This window comes from Stegodyphus dumicola, chromosome 1 (assembly GCF_044657685.1).
Source record: "Stegodyphus dumicola isolate Sdum_Otavi_A_Nest chromosome 1, ASM4465768v1".
In the NCBI taxonomy this organism is placed as follows: domain Eukaryota; kingdom Metazoa; phylum Arthropoda; class Arachnida; order Araneae; family Eresidae; genus Stegodyphus; species Stegodyphus dumicola.
In genome coordinates, this window is record NC_140768.1 from 60,104,538 (window position 1) to 60,122,302 (window position 17,765).

The 17,765-nt window shown below is 32.2% G+C and overlaps 1 protein-coding gene across 1 annotated transcript in view; it reads left to right on the forward strand.

Moving 5' to 3' along the window:
* The window catches only part of LOC118189499 (pre-mRNA-processing factor 17), a 52,216-nt gene that overhangs the window by 21,269 nt on the left and 13,182 nt on the right, over positions 1 to 17,765 (forward strand). Inside the window, exons 4-6 of the mRNA XM_085815226.1 lie at positions 7,808 to 7,906; positions 11,950 to 12,092; positions 14,180 to 14,276. Coding sequence (XP_085671352.1) covers positions 7,808 to 7,906; positions 11,950 to 12,092; positions 14,180 to 14,276 — 339 coding nt within the window. The remainder of the gene's footprint in view (positions 1 to 7,807; positions 7,907 to 11,949; positions 12,093 to 14,179; positions 14,277 to 17,765) is intronic.

Below are 17,765 nucleotides of genomic sequence, written 5' to 3' on the forward strand. Positions count from 1 at the left end.
GTACATTTGCTCAGTATTGAACACCAGCTGATGAAGTTTAATAATTGAGATCAGTTCTGTCATAATGCTATTAGGCCATCTGGAGTGTATACTGTTCGCTGGACGAACATGCTCTGTTTATTCCCAATTGTATATTCTTTGTTTGTTCTCGATCTTCCTCCTTAAAAGGAATCTCTTTACTATTAACTTCAACATTCTTGTCTGTATTAATAATTAAGAAATTCTCTTTTTGACCAGTGGTTAAAAATGGTTATACTTAGTATTTCTTTCTTTCTTCCCCTGCTGATGATATTTACTATGATTTTTATCCTTTTGTCATGTTAGCTGCTGAAATGGCTGCCTTGTTTTTCAGCATAGTCAGTATGGTCAATTTAACTCAGGTGTCTTTGGTTGATTGTGTGTATCTTTGTGTAATGAACAAACTAAAATTCTCAGAATTTTATTAGTTGCATCATGGACTAGAGCTTAATGAAAAATCTTTTAAATGCTGCATTATCACCCACTGGTGGATCATCAAATCCTCAAGCCTCAAGAGGAAACCTATCAAGAGCCACTGGTGGGCGATCATGCTGCAGTTTTTTCATTCAGTTCTATTCCAGTGATTCTTGATAGGTTGTTTCGGAGGGGGCCTTGCGATCCATTGGTGGGTCACAGCGATATTCATGTTTTTGGCCGTATGTGGGTGACCTTTTCTGCAGTATTATATGGGAATATAAATTTCTTCAGTCTCCAAATCATTCTGCTCATTGACTCCAAACTACAAACATGTATAATTTCATAAATATATTTTATTTATAAAAGTATAAGTTCTAAAATATAAATACTTATAAAAGTATAAGTTCTAAAATTTTAGAAACAATATTAATTTTGTTATCTTACAAAATGGTATTAGAAATATATGAATAAAAGCTGCAGTGTTCTGGTAAGCACAAAGTTGTTCGCAAGTAAATAAAAGTGATGTAAAATACCATGTTACATCCTGTACATAATAACCTGAGGTTCCCTCCCCCTCAACTCCTCTTATGAATTCAAAATATACTTAGGTCATGCAGTAGTACTGCTTATGAAATTTACTCTTACGCATGTCAGCAGTCAATGTGTTAAATGAAATTGATATATAACTTTTAATGCTGTTTCTAATTTTTCGATGAATTTTTGGAAATCGCTCAGTTTTATTGACTATTTGACATAACAGAATTGTTCAAAGTAAAAGAGTGATTTTCATTGCTGAAAAATAATTTTTCAATTGAGTAATTTAATTGACAATGTATCAAGAGTCTAAAAAGATAAAATTGAATAAATAAATTATAATACATTTAATATAATATAATGTATATAAACTTTTTTTAAAGGTGAAAAACTTTAAAAAAATTATTTAAACAAAAGCAAAGCTATTCAAAGTTCCTGAGCTCACTGTATTTTAATTAGTTTTATGGGAATCCTAATATTTTTGAAGAAAGTTTTGCAAAATCCTGAATTTATTATGTTTTTAAAATACTATAATCAGTTCATGACTTTAATATTTTGATATTAATTGATAATATGGAAATTTCAAATGGAATTAAAAATTGCTTGAAATAAATAAATCTGTTTAAGAGTAAAATAAAGCAAATAAGATATATAAAACCTCTGAACAATCTTTCTACTTAAAAGAATTCAATAGTGCCCTTATTTAGAATGCTGAAAAAGCAGTTTAAAATTTTCAAATTAAGAATGTTTTGTAATTATAATATTGAGATTGAAAAGAGAAAGAAGAGTTATTAACCTATTGTGAATAATCACCATGTATTAGTTACTTAAGCAAAGCTTCCTTTATCATCTACAAATATTAAGAAATGTGTGAACATATGCTGTCCTACATAAAAACATAAATACTACAAAACATTTCATGGCAATTGTTATACAGTCAAAAGTCAATTCGGACACCCATAATCCGGAATGATCTATAATCCGGACCTCAAAGCTACAAACTTTCTGCGCATGCGTCGCGTTCACGCATGCACACAGGCGTTTACGAGAGCGTGTAAGACCCTTACGGCTGCGAATATGTTTGTGCGCATGCGTGTTTAATGTGTAACGGAGTTATACGCTAAGCTAAAGTTATCTAATTCAGTTAATGTTGCAGATTGCGTTGTTCCTTAATCTTCGAAATGGATCCGGCTTATTATTTTTTGCAGACTGTTAGAGCAATTTTATAAAAGTAAGCTTGAACTTTCGATTATGTCAAATAGAATTTCCGATATGTTTTCTACAAAGCGAAAGTATGTTTTGAAATCCGAAATCTGTTTATCAATTTCACGCTGCTCTGCGGCAGAGGGGGGGGGCAGAAACGTCATTATTAGATTATGATAGATTAGAAAGATTATGTCAAATAGAATTTCGGATATATATTTACTAATATGTAATTTGTATCTACAAAGCGAAAGTATGTTTTGAAATCCGAAATCTGTTTATCAATTTCACGCCGCGGATTGGCAGTTGATCTGTCAGCACTATCCTTATCTTCAGGGCAGATGTTTTTATTTTATTTGGTTTATAATTCCGCACTAAGTGTAGTATTTCATTTCAATGTACTTCGTCTTTGATATGATTTAAATCAAGTTCCTCGTCATTATAATTCGCTTCCGATAGTGAAGAAAGTGACCCAGAGGTTATTGAAAACGAAAACATTTCGATTGACAAATTAGTCTGTATTCTCAACACAGCAATTATAGGACTTGAACAGCGGAACTTTGTAACTAAACAAGAAATTATGTTTAATAGAATTAAAGAGAAAGTATTATCACATGAAACGAAGCAACTTACATTGAAAGAAATGTTTAATAAAGTAAACAAATAAATATTAAGCTTTTTCTTTTTGTAAATTTTGATACCCTTTAGATCATAATTGTTCTTTATTTCATAAATTACGGTTCCATATTTTTAATTTTGTAATTTCTGCATGCCATCTTACCAGATTTAAACTGATGATCTATAATCCGGAAAAATCGATAATCCGGAATCGCCGAAGTCCCGACGAGTCCGGATTAACGACTTTTGACTGTATATCCTTAGTAGGTAATTATTTCACAAGACACTGTATTAAACTACATACTACTTTATTATATACAAAAGGTATCATCCTTGCTTACACACGTATCCTACAACTACTCACATTCCAGTCTTAGTTCTGGTTTACAACTACTTTACGCACTTGTGATGCTTGGCACTGTGCCAGCTTTATGTCCAATTATGATTAAGTTCTTGATACACCACATTCCTCTCCCTTTATCACAACTGCAGTCTCTCTGGGGGACGTCAAATTCTATTATACTGATGCAAAGGTTGTGGCACTGCTGGTTTCTTTGGTAATCTGGTTGTATCAGCAGCAGGTCCGGTGGATGGAACATCTGGTAAAACCTTAGGCTTGGAAGATGACAGAGACTCATTTGCCTGGTGGCTATTATCTTTGGATGGTTCTGGGGCTCTACTCTTATCAGGCTCTTTGGAAACCACGAGAGCTGGAGGTGGACATATGAAACCCCTCATCTGTTATGGTTCCTCCATCATGCATTTGATCAACATGGCAATGCCATAGCTGACCATCTACATTTATAGTGTAATGAAGCTATTCATCCTTGGATTGGACGATTCCAAATCTCCATTGTCTGTCACCTTGACGATAATTTCTTACTGCCACTATATCACCAACTCTAAATCCTTGGTCTACAAACTCATTGGTTCCTTTCCAAACTCTGTCTTCCACCCTCCCCTTGAGGTCTGGTCTCAATAAATCTATTCTTGTTCAAATTTCCCTCTTCAGCATTTGCATTGCAGGGCTCTGGAGAGCAGTTAAATTCGGAGCTTTCCTATATTTCATAAAAAATGTATTCAGCTTTTGTCTTGAAGTTCCCGGATAATTTTGCATTCTTCTTAAATATTGTTTTACTGTAAACACATACCATTCACTAGATGGTTTAAGATTACTAGATGGTTTAAATAGTGCTGTAGTTTGTGTTTGATTCCATTACTCTGCAGAAATATTTTAAACTTATGTGAAGTGAATTGTGGCCTGTTATCACTCACTAACAGTATTGATAATCGGGCAAAAATGTCCCATAAACATTCTATTGTTTTGAAAGTTGAGCTTGATTTCATTGCATAGGCTTTATCCATTTTGTGTGAGCATTGACGATTATCAAAAACATATGCTCAAAAATAGGTCCTGCATAATCAGTATGAATACATTCCATTGGAGTGCTCGGGTACTCCCCAATGATGAACTTTTACCTTAAGAGGATCTATTTTATGTTTTACACATTCAGAACAGTTTTTAGCAGTATTGTTGGTATCTTTATCTATACCATTCCAAACCACGTAAGATCTAGCAGTTGCTTTCAATTTTACAGTCGTTAAGTGTCCATGGTGCAACTCTTTCAAAACATCCTCATGGTATCATTTTGGAAAACAAACGTGCTGACCATACATTATACAGCTATCTTGGAGGCTATACTCCATTTCCCTTCCTTTTAAGCCAGCGCTGCTTTGAAGTATTTGTAGGACTGTTTTCTGCATCAGTTTCAATTTCTTTAGATTGAAAAATAGTTACATCGTCCTGAACAGACTGTTGCTCTGAGTTCGTTGGCAATCGTGATAGAAGGTCAGCATTACCATGCTCATTTGTTTTACGGTAAATAACGTCGAATTGCAATTTTTCAAACTTTCATTTGTAAATAAGCATGTTTAAAATCAATTTTTGAAAAATACTTTCCACCGCTCAAACATGAAAATATTTCCTGAATGGTCAGCAAAGGGTGTTTATGCATAACAATATTTGGGTTTACTGTCACCGAGTAGTCGGCACACAGTCGTATAGAGCCATCCAGCTTAACTACTGGTACTACTGGTGTTGCCCATTCCGATGTTTCAACCTTTTCGATTATACCCTCTTTATCCAAGAGATCATCTCTTCATCTATCTGGCCTTTTAATGCAAATAGTACTTGCCTAGCTCTACAAAATTTTAGTGAAACATTTGGCTTCAATTCAAGTTGCACCTCATAATTTTTTATCTCTCCTAATTTTCCGTCAAAAATCTCTTTATATTGTTCCAATAATTTATTTAAACTACTCTTTTGAGAGACAGAAATTGACTTTACTGAGATCCCATCTAAAATTATCTCTGAAAGCCATTTGCAACCAAATATTGTATCGAGGTTTTCTTTAACAATGTAAATGTTCAAGTTTTTCTTTTGACCTTTATATTCTACCTTAACAGTTGTAAATCTTAAAGATATCAGTTTTTCTCCATTAATATGCTTTAAAATCAGACTTGTATTTTGAATTTCCTTTCTCAAAATTTTGCGGAAATTGTTTTAACTCATTGCCGATACACCCACCAGCGGCCTAGCGGTAAAGTCGCTGAACACTGGTAGTTCGGTCCGAGGTTCGAATCCCGTGAACGGGCTGGCTGCATGGGCTTTTCATGGTTTTCATCATGTGTAATGTGTATACGAGCCAGTTTCCCTTAGAAAGTCCTCCACGAAAGTCATCCCTCCCCTTAGGCAGATAGCCCTAGTGTGCTTTGCCATAATTAAATACACCACACCACCATTACCGATACTGCAGCCCCTGTATTCAGTTTCATAGCTACATGGTTTCCTTCTATGTTCACTTGTACCGTTATGGGTGGTTTCCTATTTTTCACCTCACTGGAATGTATGCTGTTCATAGGAACTGTGTTTTCATTTCCTATATTTAATTGTTTTTGTTTCACTTTCATTCTTTCAGCGTTTTTAGCATTATAGCATGCCGTTTCAATGTGCCCGATTTTCTTACAAAATCTTCAAATACTTGCTGTAAATTTACAAGAATCACTATCATAGTCAGTCCCCGTACATCGCAAACACAATTTGCCTTTAGCACCTTTAGCTGAAAAGTTTTGTTTTTCAAACTTTTGTTTTGGAGGGACTGACTAAGATTTACCTTTATTCCTGGCACTAAATTCTTTAATTTCCACTGGTTTCCCAATAACTTTCAGATCTTTCCAAAAATGAATCAGACTGTTCTTTGTGTTCATTATATTTTTCAAACTGAACTGAAAGTTTCGAATTTTTCATTTATGGAGTAATAACTGAAGTAAGTCTCTCCACTAGAGCTCTATTCTATTCTGCTCTATTAACTCAGTTACAAGCTGCTCCAAGGTGAATCCTCCGAAAGAAATGATTATAAAAGCTTTCCTTGAGCAGTTTTTGGGGAATCCCCTAGTCCGATTGCATTAAAACATGTCGTGAAAACACATTTATTATTTAAAAAAATCCCACATCCATCGTCCCCAGATGTTGTATATCTTTGTAGGTAATTATTTCACAAGACACTGTATTAAACTACATGCTACTTTATTATATACAAAAGATATCATCCTCGCTTACACACGTATCTACTTACATTTCAGTCTTAGTTCTGGTTTATAGCTACTTCGCGCTGTTGCATTGCTTGGCATTGTGCGAGCTTTAAGTCCGATTATGATTAAGTTCTCGATACACCACAGGAAGCATTTCTGAAAGTGGAAGAAATTTCTTAGAGCATTAGGTAATTTTGTTCTATAACATGTTTAGATTTTGGGACAGATTTCATTGCAAATAAAAAAAAAAAAAAAAAAAAAAAAAAAAATGAAAGCATATTAGAGTACACGTACCAAGCAAAAAATAGCATGTAAACTGACTAAAAAAGAAGACTAATTTTTATTAGCAGCTTGAAGACTGTAACCATATTTTTAAATATAAATATAATAGTAAAAATTGAAAGAATGTTGTAAGTCTCCAGGGGGATAAAATACAGAAAACTGCTCATAAATTCTTCCATATTAGACTTTCTGATATTGAAGAAAGCAAAATATTTTCTCATTTTATGACATTTCTTTCCTGTGAAACCTTTTTTAAGCTGAAATGATGTAAAGGAGAGAAACAATTATCCTTAATTTAAAAGGCAAAAAAAGTTTGAATATTCTCGGTTGTAAAGAAAAAGTGAACAGGGTTGTCAGTTCAAGCCAAACAATCTTAAAACCTAAAATAGCACTAAAGAAAATAATGTTATGATAAGCGCATTGTTTCATATAAGTGCAAAAATGTGTGTGCAGTAATTTTTTTTTCCAAAACTGGAGAATGAATTAGCATACTGGATGATTTAAATGTGGTGGTAGTGATAATGGTGTGTTGAGTCATCAAAGATATAGCTATGAGAAATGCCAAGCATAAAATTTAGCAAAGAAGACTCAGACCATTTAATGGTTATTTTATTTTCATTTGTATTCATTTTAATATTTACAGTTGCTAAGTCTTCTCAGACTATTTTAGAAGCAATAATTTATTATGTACTCTTGCTGAACGTGAGAGACTTATTGATCTCTGAAACTGACACATTTTTTACCCTCTTCCTTAACATTTTTCATATGTAATCAGATTGTCTCAGGAAATTACCTTAAATGTATGAACTATCATAATTAAAATTGTTCCAAATGCTGAATAATACTTTTCTTTTCCATCTCTCTCCTTTTTTTTTTTTAAAAAAAAAAAAGCCCTGTCATTTTTAAATTTCTTTCTGATAACTTTGTTAACCAGAAAAAAAGGACTATCTTAGTTCTTTTGTAGAAGTGAAATTAAATGAAGCAAACACTTGTAAAGTAAGAGGTATCTATATAATATGTGTATGATAATTTTATAGAAATTTTTGGGGCTTATCAAGTGTTTATGATTTGTATCATATATTTATGTGCATATGTTATATTTCTTTCTTTCCTCTTTTTTTTTTTTTTTTTTTTTTTTTTTTAGGATATGCTGTTGACCCTACTTTAAATGATCCTGAGGGAGGTGGTAGTAAACTTATCACTGTTGGAAATTCAGAAGAAAGTGGCTTATCAGCAGATGATAGTAAAGTTCACTTTTCTTATACTTAAATTTGAAGGAATTTTTGCTCGCTTGTTTGGAGTTTTATGTACTGGTTTTTAAAAGATACTTGTAAAAGCGATATTAATTCTGTAAAAAGTGGCCTATAATTATTTATTGTAAGTATATGCTAGTGAACATAAAATCTTCTGCTGTATGGCTATTTATATGCAAATAAGGTGAGTGCAAACAACTATAAAAGGCAACATGTTCAGTGTAATATCTTGATTAAAGCTTGTTGGCCAACTTTTTTAGGAAGAGTCTCACTATCTGGGGGGGGGGACGCATTATGTGTGTTATTTCCAAATTTTCCAGCATGCTAAGAAGCATAAAAGGTGAAAAATGTTATTTATAGGCTGATTGTGGTATTTTAATACAAATAGCACATTTTCCCCCCATGTAAAGTCTGAATAATGAAGATTTAAAAAATATTATAATAAATAAAACAAAAATGCATTTTTAGGTTTTATCGGTAGTAAACATTTTAAAAGTTCAGTCAGTTTGGTTATGTATAATATGAATGCATAATATGAAACATTTCTTTCTAAATAATTATTAAACAGTCAGTACTTAAATAATATGGCTTTTGAATTAGTAATTTTTAATCAAATCATCTATCTTACTATTAATTCTTGAAGATGAAAACAAAAATTAGGTGTTTCAGGTGCATATCAGTTAATCTTGAGCATTATTTTGATTTTAATATATTTATAATGAAAAACATTTTTTCATAAACATATTGTTGCATTTCTATGGGTTCCTGGATTTGGAGTGATTGTTGACAACACTTAATGAAAGAGTCAAAACACAATTTATTAGCCAGTATTACTCGGGACAGTTCCAAAAACACGTTTATAGTAGTTGAAAAACTACTTCAAACACGCTGAAACGATCAGCAACACAGCCATCAGGCAATACAATGAAGACAGCTTCATGGCAAAGCACTAGAGTACAGCTCCCGACTTGGTTTGGCCACTCTTGGAACTCTCAGTGTACTCCACGCTACAACTTGCGATACACTCGATGACCAACTCGACACTAGACTGCTACTCTGCATACAGGCAGGGTTTATATAGCTTTTGGCCTGCCTTCAAGAACATTCTGGGCCAAACCAGTAAGAATTTGTTCCAGAATGTTCTCCATTCGTCCATGGCATATTGCCAATTTTGTCACCAAATGAGAATTTCATGGCAAATATGGCAACCCTGCCTTCCCTTGTCATTTTCTAGTAACCCTAAACCCGCTTTACAGGTAAGCTTTTTTACCACGGCTGAGCATTTCGTAGCACTGCTCCCTTCCAAGGACTGCATGCCTTGGGCAGTCCTTGGTTAGAAGCCAAATTCGATACAAAGAAAATGTAATAAAGCAAACAAATAACAAACCAAAGAAAAAAATATTTGCGCTATACACAAATTAACCACATAATTTTAAATTACAAATTAAAGTTGAGGATGAATTTCAGTCTCAGATTTTTCATTAAATTATATCCAAGTCAAATACTTTTCCACCTCAGTTCTCACATGTATTTCTGTTTTGCTTATCACAGTCTGAAGATTTAGAATTTTCATCTACAGGAAGATCTGAAACAGTTTGTACACTACTCTGTAGTTTATCCACATCATGTGTACAGTTCACTTCGGCACCTTCAACAGCTGGTTACATGCTTATTTACCTCTATATCCTGAAAGCCAGTACTGATGTTTGCATCAGAGTTATGAATAGAATCCGATTCTTTACAAACATAAGTATCCAAAGATAATTTTTGTGCCGACATCCTGGCCCATGTCATCAATGTAACGCATGACATAATTTCTAGACAAAGTTATTTTATCAACCACATTTTCCACCTTTATATCACTGATATTTTGGGTAAATACTAAAAGGCTGTTTTCTATTATCTCCTGTTCATCAGAATAAGGTTTTTTTTTTTTTTTTTTTTTTTTTTTTTTTTTTTTTTTTTTTTTGCGGGCTAAAACAGAGAAAGTTCATAATAGTTTCCATTTCATCATTTCTCTTCTGGAACAGAGAAAATTGTTGCCTGGAAGAGCAGAGATTAATACACTTGGTGAACTGAAATAGATCATTTATTTCTCAAAATTTAGATACAATAGCTAAATGTTTGGAACCGAAATCCATTTATTATGGTGGGTTCCATTATACAGTCAAAAGTCGTTAATTCGGACACCCATAATCCAGAATGATCTATAATCCGGACCTCAAAGCTAAAAACTTTCTGCGCATGCGCCGCGTTGAAGCATGCACATAGGCATTTATGGGTGCGCATATGCGTGTGCACAAGCGCAGAATACGTTTTCGTGTTCGCGTTTAATTTATAACGGATGGACGGTATAAGCTAAAATTATCTATTTCAGTTAATGTTGATGATTGCGTTGTTCCTTAATCTTCGAATTGGATCCGGCTTATTATTTTTTGTAGACTGTAAGAGCAATTTTATAAAAGTAAGCTTGAACTTTCGATTATGTCAAATAGAATTTCCGATGCTGGAGCTCCCAAAGGATCTACAAAACAAAAGTATGTTTCGATGTCCATCAAACAAAATGTGGAATTGCTCCAAAAAATGGATAAAGGCATATCCTTTGTTTATCTAACCGTTCCGAAATATGTTTATCAATTTCACGCTGCTCTGCGCGGGGGGGGGGGGGGGGGACGTCGCGGCGCGCAATGAACTGGAAGTTGATCTGTCAGCACTATCGTTATCTTCAGGGCAGATGTTTTTATTTTATTCGGCTTATAATTCCTTATTAAATGTAGTATTTCATCTCGATGTACTCCGTCTTTGATATGATTTAAATCAAATTCCTCGTCATTATAAATATCACGAATACAAATCAAATAGTTTTCTGGTTGCAATTTTCTAATTTCGGCTATGCTTAATGTATGCTTAATGTATGCTTTATGCATGCGCGCGTTGAAAGAAATGTTTAATAAAGTAAACAAATAAATATTAAGTTTTTTTTGTAAATTTTGATACCCTTTAGATCATATTGCTCATTATTTTATAAATTACGGTTTCATATTTTTAATTTTATAATTTCTGCATGCCATCTTACCAGATTTAAACTGATGATCTATAATCCAAAAAAATCGATAATCCGGAATCACCGAAGTCCCGACGAGTCTGGATTAAAGACTTTTGAGTGTATCCATTTATTTGGAAAATTTTATAAACAATCTACTCAAATACTTTTCCGGAGACTCATGTAAAACTAATGGAAAATAATGTATCACAAGTGTAGTTGGTTTTGCATAAATGCACTTGAACAGGTGAGTATTGTTTATCTAGTTCCGAGTTATTTCATAGTTGGCAGAGGGAGCAAATATTTCATTAAATGGAAACAAATAAACAATAGCAAATAATTTAAAAGTATAAAAACACAGGTAGGATCTTGGCACATGTGAATGGACTCATTGTTTCAGCTTTGGCCACGAACCTTTTAACCAAATTAGTAGTAAGACATTGAACATTTTCCCTTTTATAGTACTCATCTAATCTGTATATTCGATCCGTAAGTATATGTAACAGGAAGTTCCTGTATTCAGTAAGTAGTGTGTAATTTTGCATCATTTTTACAGTTATCCTTTAATTTTTGAAGGCAAGTGTATATTTATTTTTCTTCAACAAAGTAACAAAGTTCTGAAATGGATCTACAAATTAGTAGAAGTTTTCTTCTCCTGGATTATGTAATTAATTATTGCGAAACAATGCTTACTTGCAACAAAAACTGAGTTCTTTAATCAGGTATTATATAATGATTTAGCTTAATCATTTTATTAGCGAATGTATGAAAACTTTAATTCTGCTCTGTAGTTTTCAAAGAGGGGTAAATAAATCTGATTTTATTCTGCAATTTGGAATGAATAACCATGAAAGAGTGCAATTTGGAATGAATAACCATGAAAGATTTTACTTTTTCAAAATTTTAGTATATTTATATAGTAATTATTTTTATGAAACTTTTTAACCTGAATCATATGTTAATTCAATATTTGTTGTATTATTTTTGTAGAAGTCACAGTATTTGATAAAACTAAACAGAGGGAAGGTGACAAAAGAAAACGTAAAAAAAATAATGATACTACTGACATAGATGGTTTCCTTGGGCCTTGGGGAGGTTTTGAGGATGAGAAAAGAGTTCTGAAACCATCTGAAGTAAGTTCTACATGCAAAAACTAATTATTTTTAATAATCAATAACTTGTCAGAGCTTCTTCTTCTTCTTCTTTTTTTTTTTTTTTTTTTTTTTTTTTTGGTAGCTGTTGAAAGTGAATTGCATAAATTTTCTTAAGCTTTTTGTTATGTTTTTTATTCATGCCTATGAAATTATTCACTAGCTGATATTTTTTCATTGTACTTAATATATTATTAGTCAAAATTAGTTCAACTAATTAATTAATTTTATACAATAATGCTTCCTTAGCTATGCCAAACAATGTAAAAAATTTCAAATATTTTGGCTTGTCCTTTTTTTTTAATACCTTTCATTCCATTTTCATAGCAGACTTTTGATCTTAGCATTATTAAATAGATAAAAAAATGAGTCTTGTAAAAAAAGTTTATTCTAAATTTAAGTTTGTTTGTGAAATTTTGGTTTTTCTTCAAAAAGGAATTAATTTTTGGAGAGTACTACTTGATTTTCATTGCCCTATTATAAAATTGCCAAAATTATTGCTGGGTTTAAACTACTTGCATATAGTTTGTGGCTGCCATATCTCTGCCATTGCTTTTAATATGGCATCAAAAGACTTATCTTTCCCAGAGGATTTCTGCCACATGAATTCTGAAAGATATGACTCTAATTGGAGTTTAGCTGTACCACTTTGCTTTTTGTTTTGCCATTTAACACAGCCCTACAATCTTTCCACATTTTGGGTGTGAGCACCCATTGTTGGATCAACAAAATTAAATTGGTAATTCACAGGCTGTAATCATCCTTTTTAAGCTTGTCCATTTTATAGTCTCATCCAACAGTCTGAATATATTGTTGAACCTTCCACTGCATCATCTGTGATTGATATCAGTGGGCTTGCTTCAAAATTTGGAACCTGAACAAGAAAGATGTTTCCACTTTCATGACATAACCTGCGAAATATCCACTGTTGTGGAACTACCCTGTCACTGTTGTTTTTTTGGCACATGAACAAATTCTCATCAATTTCAGTTATTTTTCCAGGACCACCTATTCATCATTCAGGTTGTCAAAATAGATCTAGCAAACAAACCTCATTCATAAAATTCCTCCAGTTAATCGTGGTATTTTGACACATATTGAGCCATTTATACCACCACTTAAGCGACATTTGTTCCTCTGCCCAACAGTAGATGAAATGCAGCACCATTAGGAATGATATTCTGGAACCACAAAGCCAGTTGTCAGATCAAATGCTTTTTTTTTAAATTACTATGAACATTGTAATTACACTGTACTTATATGTTCCATGGCTGCTAGAGGTGAAGTTAAATAAGTTTGTTTATCAAAATAATAATACACTGTATCCATAAATGTTCTTATGTGAGCTTTATTTTCATACTTTTTTATTTTAGACCTATATTTCCAACTATAAAAATATTTTAAATGATGTAAATGTTTAGTATTTTAAAATTTAAAAAAAAAGCAATTTTATTAGAATTATGAAATTTCACTTTTCTCTGAAGTTAAGATAGGGGGAAAATACTCATTATAAAAAATGACATATGTAGAGTGTGATTCCATATGAAAATTAATTTTAAAATTTGAGATCATTTTCAGGGTTGTATGTAAATTGAAAAGCCAAATGTTTGCATTTGTGTGGAACTGAAAGTAAAATATCACTGTAATTTCTGATATTATAGATAAAGTCATAAGCATTTCTATGCAGATTGTTACAAAAAGCATTGATCAATACAATTTTTTTTCAAAAAGGAGATCTTATAAAGTTCATAATCTAGAAAAAGTAGCAAGTTTCAGTATTTGCAAAAAGCCAACTTGGAATATTATTTGCATAACTCAAAAATTAAAAATAATTTTAATTTGTGTATGATTATTAGTTTATGATTTTGCAGTATTAAAACTTCATGAGAATATCATGTATGTATTTTTAGTGTTTGAAAACATATAGTATGGGTTATATTCTAAATCTGAATAGTTTACATTTCTATTTTCAAGTATATTAGCATGTGATTATATTTATATGTAATCCCCTCTGCCTTGGTACAAAGTTGAAATTTGTTAGTTAGATTTTTATTATTGCATTGTTACAGGAGGAACAAGCTGAACTCGATGATATTTTATCAAAGCGACAAAAGCGAGGAAAAGTTACCGAAGACAAAACAATGGAAGAAAAATCCATACTTCACAGTAAGTATTTAGTTGTGACTAGTAATATTTTGAATTTAAAGTTAACGTTTGTTTGAACAGTAGGAATTATTCTTATGTTTAAAACATACAGATTCCATGTGCAATGATTTAATATATAGAAATTGTTCAGGTGTCATATCAGAAAATTTGGCATCTGAATCATAATTTCAATAATAGCAGTAATTTTGCTTGTATTGAGTGTTATTTAGTTTGGAGCTTAAAATCTCTTCGTACATGTAATTTTTTAAAAGTGATTAGATTATTTAATTGCATATATAAATAAATACTTCGTAGCCTCTAAAAGTTTGCTACCATGTGTGTTTGTCATACAACATTGCAGACTTAGATAATCTAATAGCTGCCATGAAGTGCTAGTATATAATCTCTCCTATCTATTCATGATCTTGCTTTTCTATATAAATATGCTTCATATTAATGTTCTGTACATTCACATCCTAGCTAGAGATGGGCAAAATCACTCTTTTATAGCATCATATCAGAGCCATTTGTGCACTGAACTGAATTGTTTCTTTTTTATGACTTGCCAACTGACTATAAGCTTGAGAAAAAAGATTGGGATCTGAAAGTGAATGTTCCTGATGTTTGAGATTCTGTGGGGTGTGGATTTCTGAAATGGGTGACAATCCTCGCTTGAACATTTGTAGCATGTTTCTCTGACTTTAAAAAATTAATTTCATGATTGAGGAGCTTCTTGGATTGGAGGGACTTTCTTGATTGCAATCTGTACAACCCTATAAACCCACTTCTGATTGTATTAAACAGCCCTAATATGGATTTGTTTTTGTTTTTGTCATATTGTAATTTAAAACATAGTTGTTTGAATTATTCACTCTTTTTTTTTTTTTTTTTTTTACATATTCTAAGAAAATTGTGTTATTTCATATGTATTTTATATGTAAGTTGTACTTTAAGAGAAAGAAAAACATATAAAGCTGCCAGTTTTTGTGCATTTTATTTCATGGCATTGGCCAGTATGACCTGTAAAAAGCTTATAATGTGGGATAAGTAAAAGTGCAAAACTATTGGGTGTTGAATAAGAGTAACTTCCTCTGGTGTTTGCTTGCTATATATATATAGTATATATGTATTTGCTACACACACACACACACATATATATATATATATATATATATCTGCTTCACTTGCAAAATTAAGAAAATTTGCACATTATATTGAATTTCTGAAAAAAATAATGGACAGATTTTAAAGAAATTAGAATTTAGTATAAATATACATTTATAACAGAGAAAGAGGTGTACCATATAAAAGTAATTTTATGTGCATTTGATTATCTGTAAAGCTCATAGTGCAGGATGTCCAAAATAACATATATACATTTGTATGGAAAATTAAGAAAATTTGTGTATTATATTCAATTTCTGAAAAAATGATGGGCAGACTTTAATGAAATTCAGTATGAATATACATTTATAACAGAGAAAGATGTGTACTATTCAAAAGTCATTTTAAGTGCATTTGATCATCTGTAAAGTTCATAGTGCAGGGATATCCAAAATCCGCATGGCGATATTGAACTGCAAATGAGTCTAATATGGAGTATGGTCCATTCTCACTGCCAGATAGGTCGAGCAGTGTGATGTCATACTGGACAGGGGGTAGCTGAAGAATCCCTGTGATAGTCAATCCCACTCCTGCATTAAGGCAGTTTTCAACTCTGGGTTGGTTCTCGGAGGGGACAGAGAGGCGAAATTTCTGTCTCAAGAGTGACTTAGACATGCTGTATATGGTTCAGATCAGGAAATCTGGTCAGCCAATCCATTCAGCGAATATCCTCACTTTTCAAGCAATTGTCGACCAGCTGATCCCTATGTGTATGAGTGTTATCATCCATTAACAGAAACCTGGGACTAACCTTGCCCTGAAAAGTTGAGTATAGTGCTGTAAGATCTCTTCTCTAAACCTCATAGCATTCATGGAGCCTTTGTCAAACACATGCAGGGGTATGCAGCTGTCCAACATAATGCTTCCTAACCCCAGTACACCTCTAGCGCTGTCAATCCTTTTCCCTCATGTGTGAGGGATGGCATTGTGTTCCAATGTCTCTAGATACAGTTTCACCGACAATCAGTGTCCAGGTCAGTCTCGACTTATCTGTAAAACGAATGGTGCTCCACTGAAGTCTGGTTCAAGGTGCATGTTGTTTTCACCATGCTAAATACTGTGCTGTAGTGAGTGGGATGCAAATAGCACTTCTTCTGGTATTCAGCTCTATCTCATGAAACCTTTGTGTAACTGTACACCCTGAAACTCGGGTTCCACTGCCAACATACAGCTCACATGAAAGCTATGAAGTTATAGCAGTTCTGTGTCATCATGCTGAAAGTGCCAATTAACGATTCTCATTTATCATTGTGGATCATGGTTGACTTTGTCCAGGTCTGTAATACATTTCATAAAAATAGATATAATTTGCAAATTTTTTAAATTTTGCATATGTGTGTATAGTTCAAAGTAAATTAAATATGTTTAAAATCCATTCCATATTCAGTTCGGAACAAACTACATGCAAAAATAAAAATTTAAAAAACTGGAATCAGAATGGTAAATTGCATGGAAGGTGGGAAAATATTAAAAATTAAAAAGAAAAAAATAATTTATATCCTTTGTTGCATTATCATCAGGGGGTTGGTGAACTAAAAGAAGTAAATATATCACCCTGTTTCTGATCTAACAATGACATTATTTTTAATATTTAAAGACATAAATAATTTTTTATTTATATCTTTAAAGCCCTTAGTAAGTAGTGCAGAAAAATTACAAAATTATAGCAAAAAAAAAAAAAAAAAAAAAAAAGGCTTAAAAAAGCTTAAAAATCTAAAGAATTTTTCTTTTTGAATAGACTGAGTCCAGAAACACAACATGTAAATACAAGGTATCCAACACATGAAAAAATAATAGCATATGAAAATTTTAAACTACACAGGCTAGAGTAAAAATTTGTAAAATTAAAGCATCAAAATAATAAACAAGCCTAAAATGCTTAAAAATCTAATAAAATTAATTTTCATTTTGAGCAGACTGAGTCCCCCAAAAAATGAAACATGTAAATGCAAGCAATTCTACGTATGAAATAATAAAATTAACAAACTAAAAAAGCAGTTCAAAATCTAATATAGTTGCTCACTGCTAGCAGCAATAAGTGTTGATAATAATGCAAAATTAATCACATTTTAAAATCCATCCCATGTTCAGTTCAGAACAAACAATATAAAAAAAAGTAAAATTAAAAAAAAAAAAAAAAAAAAAAAGAATAGAAGCACAGTGGAAAATTGCAAAAAATGTTGAAACCAAAAAGGAGAAAAGTAATTTACATCCTTTGTTGCATCATCAGTCTATTAATAATTTAGTGGTCTCAATGTGTTATTTCAAAAATACTTTTTTAAATTGTTCCTGATAAATCATTTGTTTTTCACTGTTTTAGTTAGTGTTTTTGATTACTTACTTATT